The following is a 16,402-nucleotide window of genomic DNA, read 5'->3' as shown; positions in this document are numbered from 1 at the left end:
TGTGTCCATCTATACCTAAAAAAATACTCTTAAAAATATATATAAATTTAATTTAAAAATTTATATCCCCCCAAAAATGAAAATGAAATTTGAAAAATGCCTAATAGGCTATGGATAGGTGGTTGTAGACAAGTTCTTAAATGTCCAGACAAGGAAATATGTGTTTACCAAGAAACAAGAGCGGCTAACCAAAAGGCACCAGAACCCAGGGTCTCAGAAGGAAGTCTTCACTCTCTTTTGTCCCTTGAACCATCCAGTGTTCTCAGGGGTACTTCTCCCACTGTCAGAAGTGAGGCACTCACATGTGCTAGGCGAGCGCTCTACCACTGAGCCACAACCCCAGCCCCAGCCCCAAGGTCACCTCAAGGACAGGAAACTCAGGCAGCGCTCAGTTGAGGGCAGCACTGCTGTCTGCCTGGCATGGCCAAGAGCAGAACAGGAGGCAGCAAAGCACCCTGCAAGCTCTCCTGATGGGGAAGGAAAGGTCAGTCTGCAGGACCCCACAACTGCTACCCAATATCACACCACCAAGAACACCTGTGATGGGGAACAGACACTCTGCCTACCCCTCTAGTTCAAAAATCACTCTACAATATTCGTCATGCCTATTAAAAAGCATTAAAATGTTAAAATCTTATCTTTTTTACTGATTGTTATCAACATAACTATAAACAAAGAGCCACAGAAGTTCCCAGTCCTATTTTTAGCTTTCTAGCTATGGAACACACACGTGTCTGAGCCGAGGCCTTTGGGGACAGCAGAGGCAGCAGGCCATGGTCCATGGCACTGCACACACCATCTGCAGCTCCACATGCCAGGCAGAATGCTTTCAAGACCACCAAAAGGAATTTTTCCAATACTTACCTGATTTCTAGAGTTTATATACAACACACTTTAAAATTAACACATGATATGATGAACAGCCAAACATTCTAATTTGAATCATGAAGAAAACTGTAATATGCCATTTCCATGTAACTTTTGGAAAGATACCATAAGATGGAAGTTATACGTATAACAAAGCACTCTTGGAAAATCATTTTGGCTACCCTATAAAAAAATTCTTCTTAATGTAAAATCAAATGTCAATGTGCTTTAATCTATTTTTGTGATAACTTCTTTTTTAGGGTTGAGTCTATCACAGCTAAACAAAAAAGGAAATATGCCTTACAATAACTTTTCTCAACATTTCTCCTGGTATAATTTCACTTATTAAAAAAACGACTTGCAGGGCTTGGATCCATATTTGGTAATATACACTCATGGAATGTAAAGTGGCAATGCCAAAGAATTAGCATATGAAAATAGAGTATCAAAATTTTAGAAAAAATATTTGTTTCTGAAATAATGACATGGGCTACTAAATATAAATTCTAAAACCCACCCTTCCTTCTCCAGAGCTATCAATACGCAGGACACAGCCCAACTGCTGGGTGCCCCGACCATGTTCATATATTGAGAATTGTGCAGAGAAAGGTTGATGTTTGGATTCACTTAAGCTGGTTTTTCATGACCTTTGTTTTTCCTTCCTTTTCACAAAGCTCTAAGGCATTGGCTATGAAAAGAAAACTTACTTTTCCAGATCCAATAAGTCTCCTTGATCTCCCCTTCCTAGTACTGTCCCGAGAAAAAATATATTTCTGAAGACACGAGCTTATTCAAGCAGAACATCAGGAACCCTACCTTGTAAATTCAGAGGTGCTTTCAGCACCCAAAGGCAGGTAGGGCACGGGGCAGCAGTGGCCTCTGATCACAGCCTTGCGTTTCTTCCTTGCCACTGCTCTGGGCCTTGAGCAAGAAGAGGAAGAAGCAGAAGCATGCAGCAGACAGGCCCAGAACCTGTCCTCTAAAGCATGAACACCTTACCAGAGATGCGCTCCTCTAAGGCCAAAGGCTGAAAGGAAAATCAGTGTTTGCACAGCACTGCAGAGCTCATCGCTGGGCTCGCATCCTACATCGAACAGACCACGGCTGTCTATACCTGGAATGATCATCGGCAGAGGCCTGACGAGGTCCGGGTGCCGCAGTGGGTTCCCAGGGTACACAAACCACTCCTTCACAGCCAGGCTGGCGCTGATGTCATCTGAGGAAAGACAGCAGGTCAGAGGGCAGGAGGCCCACTTGGTCTGTGGGCACGTGTCTGCCCCATGAGAGGTCCTCTCCCTGAGGGGACCTGACTTGGACAAGGCACTGACAGCTTTTTCCTTCCCTGGCCTGAAGGCAGCCCTCATTCCAAGGAAAGCCAGAACCTGGGGACCAGACCTGCCAGGTTCCTCCCCCTTTATTCATACTCTGGCAGAAAATACTGAGAGAAAAATGCTGGGAGAGAAAAGTCCTTTCGATCTTTAATAGACTCTGAAAAAAGCTGGTACAATAAGCCAGGCACATTGGTGTAAACCTTAAATCCCAGCAACTCAGGAGGCTGAGGCAGGAGGATTACAAATTTGAGACTAGTTTCAGCAAACTTAGTGAGAACCTGTCTCAAAATAAAAAATAAAATGGGTTTGGGATGTAGCTCAGTGGTAGAGCTCCTCTGGTTCCAGCCCCAGTACCAAAAAAAAGAAAAGAAAAAGGTTGGTACAATAATCCAGAACAAAAGGGCTTACATACAACAGATGAAGAACTGTAGGAAAACTCAGCTTGACCTCACTTCTGTGTCTCACTCAGCATGCCAATGTGAAGGGCACTTTCTACTCAACACTCCTGCTGGTCTGGAAACCCTCAGGCACAGCGGCAGGATCTCCATAGCAACAGAACAAGCCCCTGCTCCATACCTCCCTCCTCCTGCCCCCAGGGCCACTGGCTCCCTTGCTCAGAGGGCTCTCTGCACCCAGTATGATATGAGTACCAGAAAATATGATAGGATTATTGACTGTGGATTATATTAATTAGTGTGTGTGTTAGACAAAGACTTTAAGTATTATGTCCATGGTGTAATGTAAACTACAAAATTTAGATACTAACTGCAGAACTTAGATATGACTTAAGTCAGTGTTGTAAGAGTCTACATCCAGGGGGCAGACCCCAGAGCTCACCCAGTTATCAGCTACAAGCACAATTGAAATAGGACTTAAAAACCCAGGCTTCTAGGGGCCAGTGGGACTAACAAGACCCGGATAGAGAGATGGAGACCTCTGTCTCTATTGTTCCCCTTGCACCAGACTCCTCTGGCATGGATCGAGTTCCAATCACCTGGACTTAAAACACATCACAAGTGAATGCCTGGGACCCTTGTGTGTAGCCTCACTTAGGACTCAGAATCAGGATGTGTATCTGAAGTGCAATGAGCACTAATGAAACAGATCTGGTTGAATCCAACTGCACCTCAGACTGAGTCTGTAGAAGCCACACATTGCAAGCATTGTTCCTGTCTCCTGAGCCTCTCACCCGAGCTCCTTTGTGTTCAGGTCTCTGAGTCCCCTACACCCCTCTGGGGTCACTGCTTCCAGCTGACCTGGGAAGCCAACGCCTGGCTCACTGCCCTCACATCCTTTGTTCAGGTTTGCCCCACCCTGCTCTACTGTGGCACCCAGCAGACGCTGTGTGTTTATTCCACTCTCCCTGCAAACGGCCCCTGCCTATCAACACCCAATCCTTTCTAGGCTCCTCCCCACTCCATCTCCTCCTTTGCAAAGCTGCTCTCTTCTTGCCCATCCCTAAAGCTAGTGTCACGGGTTCAGTCCTGCCCTGGTGCACAACTAGGCCTCTGGGGCTGCCTCTAGCATGCCTCCTGGAGCTCCAGCACAAGCTGGCCCTCACTGGCCAACAGCAGAAACACATTCTCAATGGAGTCCTTACAACTGCACAACAGGTAAATCACACAACAGGAACGAAAGGCCAGAGCAGGGTCTGAGCAGAAGGCTTGGGCAAGCCAGGTGCATCTCTCCAGGACATGAGCCTGCCCTACACTTGCTTTTTTCCACAGGTGCCAAGCATCAACAAGCCTGAGCCTGACCGTCTCTCCATACATCATTTCCTACCCACTTCCAGTACCCAGGCATGCCCATCACATCTAGGCTGTGCCCTGCCTGGGAAGAGAACTGCCCCTGAGATTGCCCCCTACCCCCTGTCCTCCACACTGGCACTGAGGAGGTGCTGGCTTGGTCCTTGGCCCTCATCTGCAGTCTTAGCCTCAGCCAAGCCAATCTCCAATGCAAATGGAGGGAGGTTTTTTTTGTCTTTTGCTTTTTTAAAATGAAAATTTAACCAGGCTGCTGCCTAATTAAGATCTCCCAATGGCTATACTCCTGAATACAAGTGCCTGCTGCTTACCTCTGCCCCAGAACTCTTCTGGGTGCTGCAGCAGAGTCGCCTACCTGGCTGCAGGTCCTCAGGGCCTCCTACTCACTGTTCCTCCTTTGCTGGCTACAGTGTTCCTTTGCTCTGGAACTGTCCCTTGCCACCTCCCTTGTTCTCCACTTGGTTACATCCTTTCTCCTTGCATCTCAGTGTGGCCTGTGGCCTTGAGTCCACACAGCAATGCCTTCCCTCCTATCTTCTCTCCAATGCAGAGCTTTGGCCAAGTACTGCTGATGCCCACTTATTAACCACAGGATACAACCCCAACTTTAAGCTTGCCATAGCAAACTCTGTTCTTAGCAGAAGGCCAGACCAGACACTCATGAACTGAACTGAATGAACACTTCAACTCATCCTGAATTTCACACACACACACACACACACACACACGCACGCACCCTGAAAAGTATTCTTACAGCTGTTAAAAACAAAACAACAAAAACACCCACTCTGTGTGGTCCAACTGAGGTGATTTTCACTGCACTGGAAGATCCTGGGTGGATAACATGCTAAACCACAACTGGCTTTCCTCCCTCACTGGAAACAGCACTGCCAAGAGTATCCTTGGGAAATTGCTGAATACAGACTGCTATGTACTACGCAGACTCTGCACAGGAAAACTCCTGGCTGCCACACATAGAACCAGCTGGCTAGAGGACAGAAGCTAATTATACTGCTGGCTTGATTTTTTATTGCCCAGATAACATTTCATCTGAAACTGGTAAACCCCAGGGAAGGGCATAGAAGAAGAACTGGTAATAAATAGACAGGTGTTAAAGTTGCACTGTCCCTTGGAGTACAGGTGCAGGGACATTTAAATCAGAGCCAGGAAGCCAGACAGTGTGCCAGACTCTGCATTAGCAGAAGTCACATCTGACTCTGCTGGCAGGCTCCGTGCAGCTCTGCTTCCCCCTGGCAGAGAGGAGGAAATACAGCACTCAGAGCTAGCCCTGTCAGCATCCATGAAGAATGAGCTTGTGTTGTCAACATCCAGTTTGACCTTTCAGATGCAGCATTTTCAATCCCTATCCAGATCAGCACTGTCACACACACAGTCACACCTAAAAAACTCTGCTAGACACTACACACACACACACACACACACACACACACACACACACACATGAGCTCTTAAGTACCAGCTCCCGCCATCACTGGCAAGATCAAGGAGTGGGGTGGGCTACATTGGGCAGGGGGAAAGAGAAGGAACAGCAATGTCAGCCCTTCATTATTAGGATGTTCCAATTTGGTAATAATCTCCCAACTTTTCAAAAACTGTATCTTTCCTTTTGGTTCTATGATATTTTTAGATTGCTGCCTTAGTCTATAATTGTGTATGGCCTCAGTTCATATGCTAGTTTTTACACACATCCGAAAAGTTACCTATTGAGTGGATATTTAGGATGGGCTGTACTCAGAAGGCCAATGGCTGTCCTCTGACAATATACCGACCATCCTGAAGTTTCCCTGGTTCCTGGGATGTCTGTTGGAAGGAAATGAGGCAAAAGGGACAATGGGTCCGAGGCTGCCAGCATGCATGGGCTCCCCCAACACCGTCAACCACGGATAGCTATAGGAACAGAGCAGACCGACCCCACCTCTTACATGGAGTCTCCTCTACACCCTTTCGTTTAATGGAAGCTTTCACTGAATGATTCAAGCTATGATATACCCATTAGAGGAGACTCAAAAAGAGATACAAAGGCAAGAATGGGTATGAAGGCAGGGACTTTAGGGCTCCCACCCTGTTGACCACATGCCATCTAGGACATTCAAACAACACATGCTCAACTACACAAAGCACACATGTGGCAATACCAACACACACTCCTTTGAGGCTCCCTGTGAGACATCAGGTGAGCTGACATGCCCGAGATCAGGATCCAAAATGTATCCTTGGTGGGACCTTGTAGGACCAGCACGACAGCCCACTGCCTGAGACTTGAGATTGCCGACTCAGGCCACGTGAGGGTGAGCTGGGCTCTAGGCTGGGTCTGCACCATGAGAATGAGTGGTCCCTCCATTTAGTCAGGCTGGCCTGGAGACTGCTACTAACCTGAGAAGGCTGAAGAACATGTCTCCCACCTGAGTATTAAATCCAATCACAAGTTACCTTCTCTGCATTGTAACTGTAGACACCCTTGAAAATCTAATATTTTAACTAAACATTCAAAACCCTTAAACTCAATACCTGATGCACACCAAGAAACCCACCAGGGGCAGCAAAAAACCATCATGCCAAAATTTCAGCCCAGCAAGAAGGACAGACAACCAGGCACAGGAATGAAAGCACAACTGTGAAAAGTCTAAGCATGAGAGCCATCATACGCTATAAGAGCGATGGACTTTTGACTGACAATAAGGGAAGATATGGGGGAGTCAGTTTTAAGGACTTGAGGGATAAACAGAATTGATCAGACCTATGCCTAGGGTTAGCATGGTTTAAGCCAGAGAAAGATTCTGTGCTGTCAACCTGGGCAGTTCCTCAGGAACTGCCAGAGACAGCTTGGATATAAATGTGAGGACTCTGCCATGTGGAGTTTGGCAGATAGCTGGAGCCCAGAGGGAGGGAAGGGGGCTCGATCCCAAAGCCAAAGATGCCAACGTGATTCCCATCCCCAGGCTAAAGAGAGTGGAGCACTTCAGGAGGAGAGGAGAAGCAGTGAATTTCATGTAGGTCAGGGCAAGCGGTCTTGGGAGCTCAGGTGACTGCCCAGGAAGACCCTGCCTAAAGAGCAGGGTGGTACCAGTTCCAAGGCATAAACTTTCAAGGACTAGAAAATTAACTGGTAAAATAGAAAATTAACTGCTAGCCATCCTAGCACCTAAACGTTCCAGCAAGCCAACCAAAGATGCCTGATGAGAGAGTAAGCAGAAGATGAAAAGTCAAGACAGACTTGAGGAAGCCTCGAAGGGAGCCACGCCACAAGCAAGTCTTGATGAAAGGAGGCTCAATTTCTTTCAAAAACAGACAGGAAATAAAAGCCCAGAGATCCAAGGAGCTCAAGAAACTCATAGGGGAACAGAAACTCGAACAATGCAAAGCTCTTCCTCATAAAACTGCAGAAAACCAGAGCAGCTCAAGAAAAGATAGAGGACACACAGAAAAAGCAATGTGAAGGACCTGTGATGTCACAGGAGAAACATACCAGGACCTTTCAACATGCTGAATGCAAAAACAACACGCCTGAAGTTCCATATTCAGCAAACCAAACCTTGAAAATAATAAATTTTCAGGAAAAATGCTCAGGATATCTAAGACTGCACCATCAAAAACGTTGGACAAGTTCTTCAGATGAAGGAAGGTAGCACTGATTGGACCCTGCAGCTGTGCAGAGGGATGAAGAACTGGCAAGAGCACAGAAACACTTTCTGTGACTTTAAAACACAGCTGTTCGGAACAGGGGTTGGAAAGCTACATTCATGGCCAAACCTGGCCTGCTTATTTTCACACAGCCTGAAAGCTAACAATGCATTTCATATTTTAAAGTGGTTGGAGTTGGGTGTGGTGGCACACACCTGTAATCCCAGCAACTTGGGAGGCTGAGGCTGAGCAACTCAGTAAGACCCTGTCTCAAAAAATAAAAACGGCTGGGGATGTGACTCAAAGATTAAGTGTCCTTGGGTTCAATGGCACCAATAAATAAATAAGAAAGAAAATGGTTGGGAAAAAGGAGGGCACTTAATGACTCAGGAATGATATAAAATCCAAGGTGTGTCACAGAGAGAGGTTTGCTGGTGTGCAGTCACACATATACATCCCCATCACCGGAGGCCTCTCACACTGCAGCAGCAGACCTAGGCCGCAGAGACAGATGGTGGTCCTCAGAGCCTAAGATGCTTTTCTGCCCTTCACAGAAAAAGCTAGCTTGGCTTAAACTAACAGTCACAATCATGAATTGTGGGGTCCAACCCTGTTTGCAATCTCCAGAGGTTATATACCACAGACCACTGTATTCTCGAGCAGAAACAGGAGATGGAGAGTAGCTCAGCAGCCACAGGGGAAGGATGCTAAGGGCCTGCCAGTGCTCTGTGCCTTGCTTATGGATGGGCTCACAGGAATTCTAGCATGGGAAACAGCTATATGGGACTGCATATGTGCATGTTGCACAGTTACAAAGAAGCTTGTGGTGCAGGCAGTATGACTGCAGCAGGGTCAACTTCCTGGTTTTGATGTATATTAGGGTCAAAAAAATATGCCACCTGGGTCAGGGTTGTGCTCAGTGGTAGATCGCTTGCCAAGCATGCATAAGGCACTGGGTTTGATCCTAGTACCATTTAAAATAAACAAAATAAAGGTATTGTGTCCATCTACAACTAAAAAAAAAAAAAAAAAGACACCACCTTTAGAGGAAGCCGGGAGAAGGTGCATGAAAATCTCAGTGCTATCTCTGCAACTTCCTGTCAATCTATAATTATTCCAAATTTGTTCTTAAAAACATATAGAAGACATGAAATAATAATTAAAATATTGAGAGGAATAAAAGGTCTTTATGCAGAAGGTGAAGGTGGCAAGGTACTATGTGAAACTAAAGTGTAATGTTAAAGATACACATGATAAACCCTAAAGCAACCACTAAAAAAACCAAAAAAGGCAAATACTCCGTATGAGAGCATGAAAAAAAAATACTAAAGATTATCCAATGAATCCTAAAGTCAAAAAAGGAGAAAGTACAGAGCAAAGAACAAAGTTGAAGGCAACTCCAGAACATCAGCGATCACACTAATGCAAACAGACTGACCGTTTCACTCACAGAGATTGTTAGAGTGGACATGCTATGTACAAAAAGTGCACTTCAGATAACAAGAAACACCTTACACGGAAAAGGACAGAAAAAAGACACTATACACACAGAGACACAAGTTGAGTGTACACAGTGACCCGACAAAGCCAACTGCGGAAAAGAGTAGTCCAGATTAATAGGAAAAAAGATGAATCCATGGTAATAGCTGGAAATATCAGCCCTTTTCTCTCAGCAACTGAGAATGAGCAGACAGGAAATCAGTACATCACTGACATTAACAGAACATTTCAATCTGTAACTAGAACACACAGCACCTTTAGGTACACACGGAACAATAACTTAAGTCAGGCAAAAAACAGAGCATACTCCACTGTTAATCACCATAGATAAATCCAAAGCATTTTATTTTTATATTCTTTTTTTTTTGGTACCAGGGATTGAACTTGGGACACTCGACCACTGAGCCACATCCCCAGCCCTATTTTGGATTTTATTTAGAGACAGGATCTCACCGAGTTGCTTAGCACCTCACTTTTGCTGTGGCTGGCTTTGAACTGTGATCCTCCTGACTCATCTTCCCAAGCCACTGGGATTATAGGCATGTGCCACTGCGCCCAGCTTTATTTTCGTATTCTAAGAAACTAAACTTCATGTGCAAATCCATAAAGTTGAGGGGGAAAGAAAGGAAGTAAAGATAAAATGTGAAGACAAGTTCTATTTGAGTATTTTTTCTTATTTATGTGGTTATCTAATAACATTATCTGTAGGGTTCTAAGTAAGTTACATTAAGAAAGAAAATCTAGGTAATAAATATCACTTACCAAAATAGTCTAAAAACAATACCTATTAAATATTATACTATAATGTAAATTTTTTTTCTTGAGAAGATATCACCTTTTAATCACTAGAGTATAGAATTATTAAAGTTAAGAAAGAATATGGGGGCTGGGGTTGTGGCTCGGTGGTAGAGAGCTTACCTATCATGTGTGAGGCACTGGTTTCGATTCTTAGCACCATATATCAATAAATAAAATAAAGATTCATCAACAACTAAAAAAAAAAAAAAAAAGAAAGAAAGAATATGGGCAGAAAGCCACATCGGTGGCACATGCCTATAATCCCAACAGCTCAGGAGACCGAGGCAGGAGGATTGTGGGTAAAGTCAGCCTCAGCAAAAGTGAGGCAGTAAGCAACTCAATAAGATCCTGTCTCTAAATAAAATACAAAATAGGGCTGGTGATGTGGCCCAGTGGTTGAGTGCCCGAGTTCAATCTCTGGTAACCCTCACCAAAAAAAAAATAAATAAATAAATAAATCTTTCAAGTTCAAACATTTGGCATTTGGTCCTAGAATTTATTTCTGTGCTTTGGCACCTTCCTTGTATCTGCACAGCACACGGGAGGAGGCAGTGCATGCTGTGTGGCACTAGGAGTCTACTCAACTGGGAACTCCAAGACCCTACTGCCTCCTCCCAAAAGAATGACAGGGAGATGTAGCTCAATGGTAGAGGGCTATATGCCCTGCCCAAGAGCCTGGGTTCACTCCCTAGTACTAAAAAACAAAACAGAAACCAAAACCAAAAGGAAGACAGCTTTTTCATCTGGAAATTGCATCAGTATCTTTAGATTATGCAAACATCTACCTTCTGGAATAACAGACTGATCTTAATAATATTGATATGTCTGGAAATACGGTGCTCAGTCAAGCAAATGGGCCCCAAGCATCCTCTTATTTGCTAGTTTCAGACCATGTTCTTAACCAAAGCTTTGTCCAATCAGAGTACCTGTCCAATCATAAAGTACCTGCCTAAGGTCTCCTTCTAAGAGGAGCAAGGCTTCACACAAAGAACTAAACAATTATGCACCCTGGTTTCTAATATGCGGAGCTCTTCCTCACTCCTGACTCCCTCAAACTACTCCTAATAGTGAGTTATGGGACCTGATTACCTTAACACCTGGTATACAAGTCCTTTTTACCATTCTGGACATTCATGGTCCTCTACTATCAATGGCTAATCATTCAATGGAAATAAGAGATAGAAGAAAATATAAACTTAATTACAAAATTCTAAAGGAAAAAAATGACTAGATATTGTATAATTATTTTATGAAAAATCAGTTTGAGCAGCATCTAAGTAGACACTGTCTTCTAATAATAAGTATCTGTAGTCCTCAGGCAGGAAAGAGTATTCATTTTTAAAAAAAACACAAGTCCTTTTAAGGAATAAACAACGAATTCTTCATTAATGAGTGCTGATCCACTGCTTGCTAATTAAAATAGACATCTCCTGGCACTGTTTCTTAATTATTTACAGATGTTATTCTCAATCAATGTTTTACTGAGAAACAAAACCTACTTAATTGTCAGACAGAACTGTAACTGAGAAAGACCATCCAGCTCTTACCTCTGCAGCTGCCCAGGAGCAGAGTATAAACACGCTGTCGGACGGGACGGTAAACGAAGGCCTGGCTGGGCAAGGCCTGGTCAAGCTCATCTTCCAAGGTGTTGCTGCACTCGATCTCTCCACTGCTGACAATGCTGTATACCAGGTAGCTTTCTGCCTGGATGTGATGCATCCTGGCGACCTGTTCAAAATTCAGATACAATGGATTTTTCCTTAAAAACAGTGAGTGGCCTTCAAAAGAAAGTCAGTAACTTTCATTTCATGCCGGTTTTGAGAAGGCACTAAGAAAAATCACTCAAAATCATGATATCAAGTGGCATTTGTTTTCTTTCCTTTGAACTTCCAAGTTTAAAACTGTTTATATTCCTTTTCCTTTCTCACTCCATCCACCAGTCTTACTAGTATTACCTCTTCAGTGATCATTGCTTTTTCCACTTGACACCTCCCAGGAGCCAGGTGCTCGCTACTTTTCACCAGGGTCACGGCTTCATGCCTGTCAACACTTCCACTTGGAGGCCCAACTCCACCTTCCTCAGTTTCTAGCCCATCCTTTTCCATGCAGAAAGCACTTACAAATGCTTCCCAGTAAAAGTTGTCATTTTCTTAAGTCCTCATCCTTTTCCACTATAACTCTCTTCAAGAATGAGTATAACATAAGCGCTTCTGAGAAGCGACCTCCAACTTGTGAGAGAAGAGAACATGAACAGTGTCAAGGAGGAGATGGGCAGTGGGGGCTTTCCAGGAGGAGGAGGACATGTGTAAGACAGTGATACTACAGAGCTGGAGGAAAAGAGGAAAGTCGGTGGTGGCCAGGTGCCAGTGAACTGCGGCCACATTCAAGCCATCAGAGTTTGTCCTAAGAGTTACAAAGTACAAATAAAGGGCTTTATTTCTATACACAGCATGACAAATAGACTGGAAGGGGCAAAGCTGCTCCAGAAAATGTCCTTAAAGGTCATGACAGTCATCCTGACAAGAAGTAGCTGGAACTGAGGTGGCAGAAATGAACACTGCACAAATTCACAACTCATTTCATAGATAAGAGTCAAAAGTTATGAAGACTGACTATGAAAAGTGAGAGAATTCCCAGGTCCATAGCTGTGTAACTAATGAAGATGGCAAAACTCAGACGCTATGAGCAACTAAAGGTTTTGGGTAAGCACAGGTTTGTTTCTGAACTTGTTGAGATGCCTCTGTACTTTCAAGTGGACAAATACCTGTGAAACTGGGGTTAGGGGTGGGAATACAGGTTAGGGGTAGAGCAAACGACTAGCATGTGCAAGGCCCTGGATTCAGTCCCCATCACTGGAGACTGGAGAAAGGTAATGCTTATCTCACAGGGCTGTTGAGGGTTAAATGAGAAAAGATAAGCATTGTGCCGAGCAAAGAACTTTATACAAACGGTACTTATTAGTGGCCCTCCATCAAAACTCTTCAAAGGTTCTATACCATGTTCAGATTTAGTGCAAACTCCTAGTGTGGCATTTAATAACCTTCACAGTCTGGCTATACACCACCTTCCCCAGTCCTTCCATCCTTCACACCCATACTGCAGTAACAGATTCCAAACACCACATGCTTTAGGGCTCTTACAACCCCAAGTTTTGTCTATTCAAAGCAAATGCTGGCCTCATGGAGATCTGGGTCTGGTTTCACCTCTTTGGGGAACTTCTCCCTTTATCTTTTTTTTTTTTTTTTTTTTTTTTTTTAAGAGAGAGAGAGAGAGAGAGAGAGAATTTTTTAATATTTATTTTTCAGTTTTCGGCAGACACAACATCTTTCTTTGTATGTGGTGCTGAAGATCGAACCCGGGCCACACGCATGCCAGGCAAGCGCGCTACCGCTTGAGCCACATCCCCAGCCCATCTCCCTTTATCTTAACCCACAAGAGTCTCTCTCCTTAGAATTCCCACAGTTCTTGCCTGTCATGTTCATGTGACAATATCAAGTATACATAAAATCTGCCTTCCTATCTAAACTCAAAGGTTCCCAATCTGTGCCTCCCCAAGTCCTTAACCACTGCACCAATCACTAAATATTTATTAACAAATATTAAAGATATTTCCAATCATAACATCTTTGACTGGAGTGGGCACATCCACCTACCTTTAGGATTTCAGGGTCTGAAACCAAGGTTACTTGTTGTTTTATTTCAGAATCCATATCCATGGGGTTATCTTCTTTAATTTTAGGATGGGCATACATGGGTACTTCTAGATTAAAGTCAGAGTCTGTTTCTACAGGTAATTGTTGCTTGATTTCAGGGTGTGCACATGTGGGAACTTCTTGTTTGGATTCAGGCTCTTTACTCATGGGAACTTCTTGTTTGGATTCAGGCTCTTTACTCATGGGAACTTCTTGTTTGGATTCAGGCTCTGCACACATGGGAACTTCTTGTTTGGGTTCAGGCTCTACACACATGGGAACTTGTTTGGATTCAGGAACTGTACACATGGGAACTTCTTGCTTGGATTCAGGCTCTGTACATATGGGAACTCCTTGCTTGGATTCAGGCTCTGTACATATGGGAACTCCTTGCTTGGATTCAGGGTCTGAACTCATGGAAATTACTTGCTTGTCCAACATTATTAAACTTTTGGGTTTTTGGAAGAACCATGGTGAGCTCTGTCCTGGCAAGAGATATGATGCCACTCCTTTATAAAAAAGAGCCCTGTTTGGTCCCAAAGGCAACATCTCTTCTAATTTTTTCTCCCCTTGATGCAAATGAAGAACTTTGGATATATGATCTGACACAGCTAAGATAATGTTACCTTTTTTATCAAAGTTCTCTTTTACAGAAGTGTAGGAAGATAAGCACTTGAAACGAAAGCTTTCAAACATGCCCTCTGGGATTATGTCATTGCCAAGTAGGCAGGCTAGCAGGGGAAGGTCTGCCACACGGAGGCCCAGACTCTCGCAGAGCTTCTCTCGACAGAGCATGATGGTCTCAAGGCTCTCCAAGCAGAGCTCACTAATTGAAAAGTAGGGGCACGTGTCGTAAATTAAGTAATCAGTGTCTTCCCCAAGAATCCCAAGACAATTGTACTGGAGACCATAGGAAGCCACCTCATAGTCTGCCTCCTTCAATGAACACAAAGTTTCCTGACCCAGCGTCTTCAGAGCGAACCGTGTAAATATAGCCAACCCCGAGGGGATGAAGAACATGTTTCTGCCAGGTTGCTCCCTGTGTGACCTGATGTAATGGAAAATCCTAGAGATCTCCCTGTTGTTCTTAAGTCTTCGTTTCACCCACTCATTTCTCTTACCCTGTTCCACCATACCATCAAAGAAGAATACCAACTTGATGCCAACAGATGCAAAGGAGTCAACAAAATCTCGCAAAGCAGAAAAGTATTCTCGCCATTGGCCACCACAGACCCAAGACTCTGGAGTATACCAGTATCGGAGACAACACATGGCATCCACCACAACAGTAGGAGTACATCCAGGGTACCTGCTTCGGTGATGTTCTGCCAGCTCTCTGAAATTGACTACTGTACATATATGTGGGCAGGTACTTCCCACAAACCCCTGCAGACCTCTCACACCCATAACTGGACTCTGGAAAAGGATCTGCAAAGAAAAAGAAATCCATAATTAGCAACTATGGCATTTTCACTAGACATATGGCACTTTTCAAAGCAAACACAAGGCAATATTTAATATTCCAAAAGACTCGTGTCACCAAACATGACATGCTGGCTAGGAGCCTAAAGAGTGTTCAATTAAAATACAAGGCACTTGATCTAATCTAAGCATACATTAATGACAGGAGTATCACAAGGACAACACATGTAGTAATCTTTTAAATTTTCACTATTATTCAAGATATTTCTCAACCACATTCAAAGAGAAGTCAACACTTTCCAAAAAAGTAATTATTACTCATGCAGAAACTGAAATAGTATTTTAAAAACCTACAACACATACTACAATACGCAAAATGAAAAAATTTCAAAATACATTTGCTGACAAAAAAGGATATACACATGACTCAACTTGTAAAAGTTCTAGCTCCCTTAGAGCTAAGATAGTTTGTAGTGGCAGAAAGCAGAGCAGTGGTAACCACCATGTGGGGAGCAAAGCACAAGGAATTCCCAAGGGGACACTATGTGGTCATAAACAAGTGTACTACTTTGTGCTGAGAGTTTTACAATTGCATAATGCTATCATAAAACTTGTCAAACTGTATACGGAAAACTGTTATCAAGCAGATCTCAATAAATGAATTGAAAAGAAAAATTCATACAAATTCACCATATTAAGCATCATACTATCTGAATTTGTGATTGATGAAAAAAATAGCCCACTCTAAAAGCTAAAATCAAATAGAAAATGCTCAAAGAATTAAAATAGTTTATAAAAATAAAAATGGAACAAAATACATTTATATCATATGATGTCCTCCTTTAGGCAAGGAAAAATCATCAATGCTCAGAAAATATTCTATGAGGACCTCCTGGATTTCAATGTCTACATATTCACTATCATTTCCTCTGAGCGATCAGGGTCTCATACAAGCACACAATCACTACAGTCCCACATCCAAGCACACATTCACCATGGTTTCTTCTGAACCATCAGGGTCATGTCCAAGCACATATCAGCAGCCCTCATTTTTCAGTGCACTTACCAGCTTCCATGCTGAATTGGGCATCTACACATACAAACTTTAATTTATAAGGCAACTCTAATGAAACCCTTATAGAAGGGCTGGGGATGTGGCTCATATGGTAGAGTGCTTGCCTAGCATGTGTTAGACACTAGGTTCTATCCTCAGCATCACATAAAAATAAACAAAATAAAGATATTGTGTCCATCTACAACTAAAAAATATTTTTTTAAAAAGTTCTATAATAAATTGACTTACATAGTCACTGAGCAATACTATGTCCATCAATGGTGCTCAGGAGCTGGCTTTTTTTGGCTAACAAATGCACAGATTCACTGTATG

At 43.4% G+C, this 16,402-nt stretch overlaps 1 protein-coding gene across 12 annotated transcripts in view; it reads right to left on the bottom strand.

Annotated features, from left to right (window-relative positions):
• Nucleotides 1-16,402, bottom strand: part of FAM120B (family with sequence similarity 120 member B) — a 64,269-nt gene that overhangs the window by 33,477 nt on the left and 14,390 nt on the right. For 8 of the 12 annotated variants that reach the window (XM_081296285.1, XM_081296291.1, XM_081296293.1 and 5 more), the window contains exons 2-4: nucleotides 13,555-15,021; nucleotides 11,449-11,629; nucleotides 1,982-2,083 (exon numbers count right to left, since the gene is read on the bottom strand). In XM_081296285.1, coding sequence (XP_081152411.1) covers nucleotides 1,982-2,083; nucleotides 11,449-11,629; nucleotides 13,555-15,021 — 1,750 coding nt within the window. Of the gene's footprint in view, nucleotides 1-1,981; nucleotides 2,084-5,663; nucleotides 5,783-11,448; nucleotides 11,630-11,856; nucleotides 13,130-13,554; nucleotides 15,022-16,402 lie in introns of those variants that run through there. The other 4 variants (XM_081296288.1, XM_081296287.1, XM_081296296.1 and 1 more) reach the window with 4 other exon arrangements.

This window comes from Spermophilus citellus (genome assembly GCF_964194105.1).
Source record: "Spermophilus citellus genome assembly, chromosome: 5".
In the NCBI taxonomy this organism is placed as follows: Eukaryota; Metazoa; Chordata; class Mammalia; order Rodentia; family Sciuridae; genus Spermophilus; species Spermophilus citellus.
The sequence above is the reverse complement of the archived record's forward strand: the minus strand, read 5'-3'. Positions and strand labels throughout refer to the sequence as shown.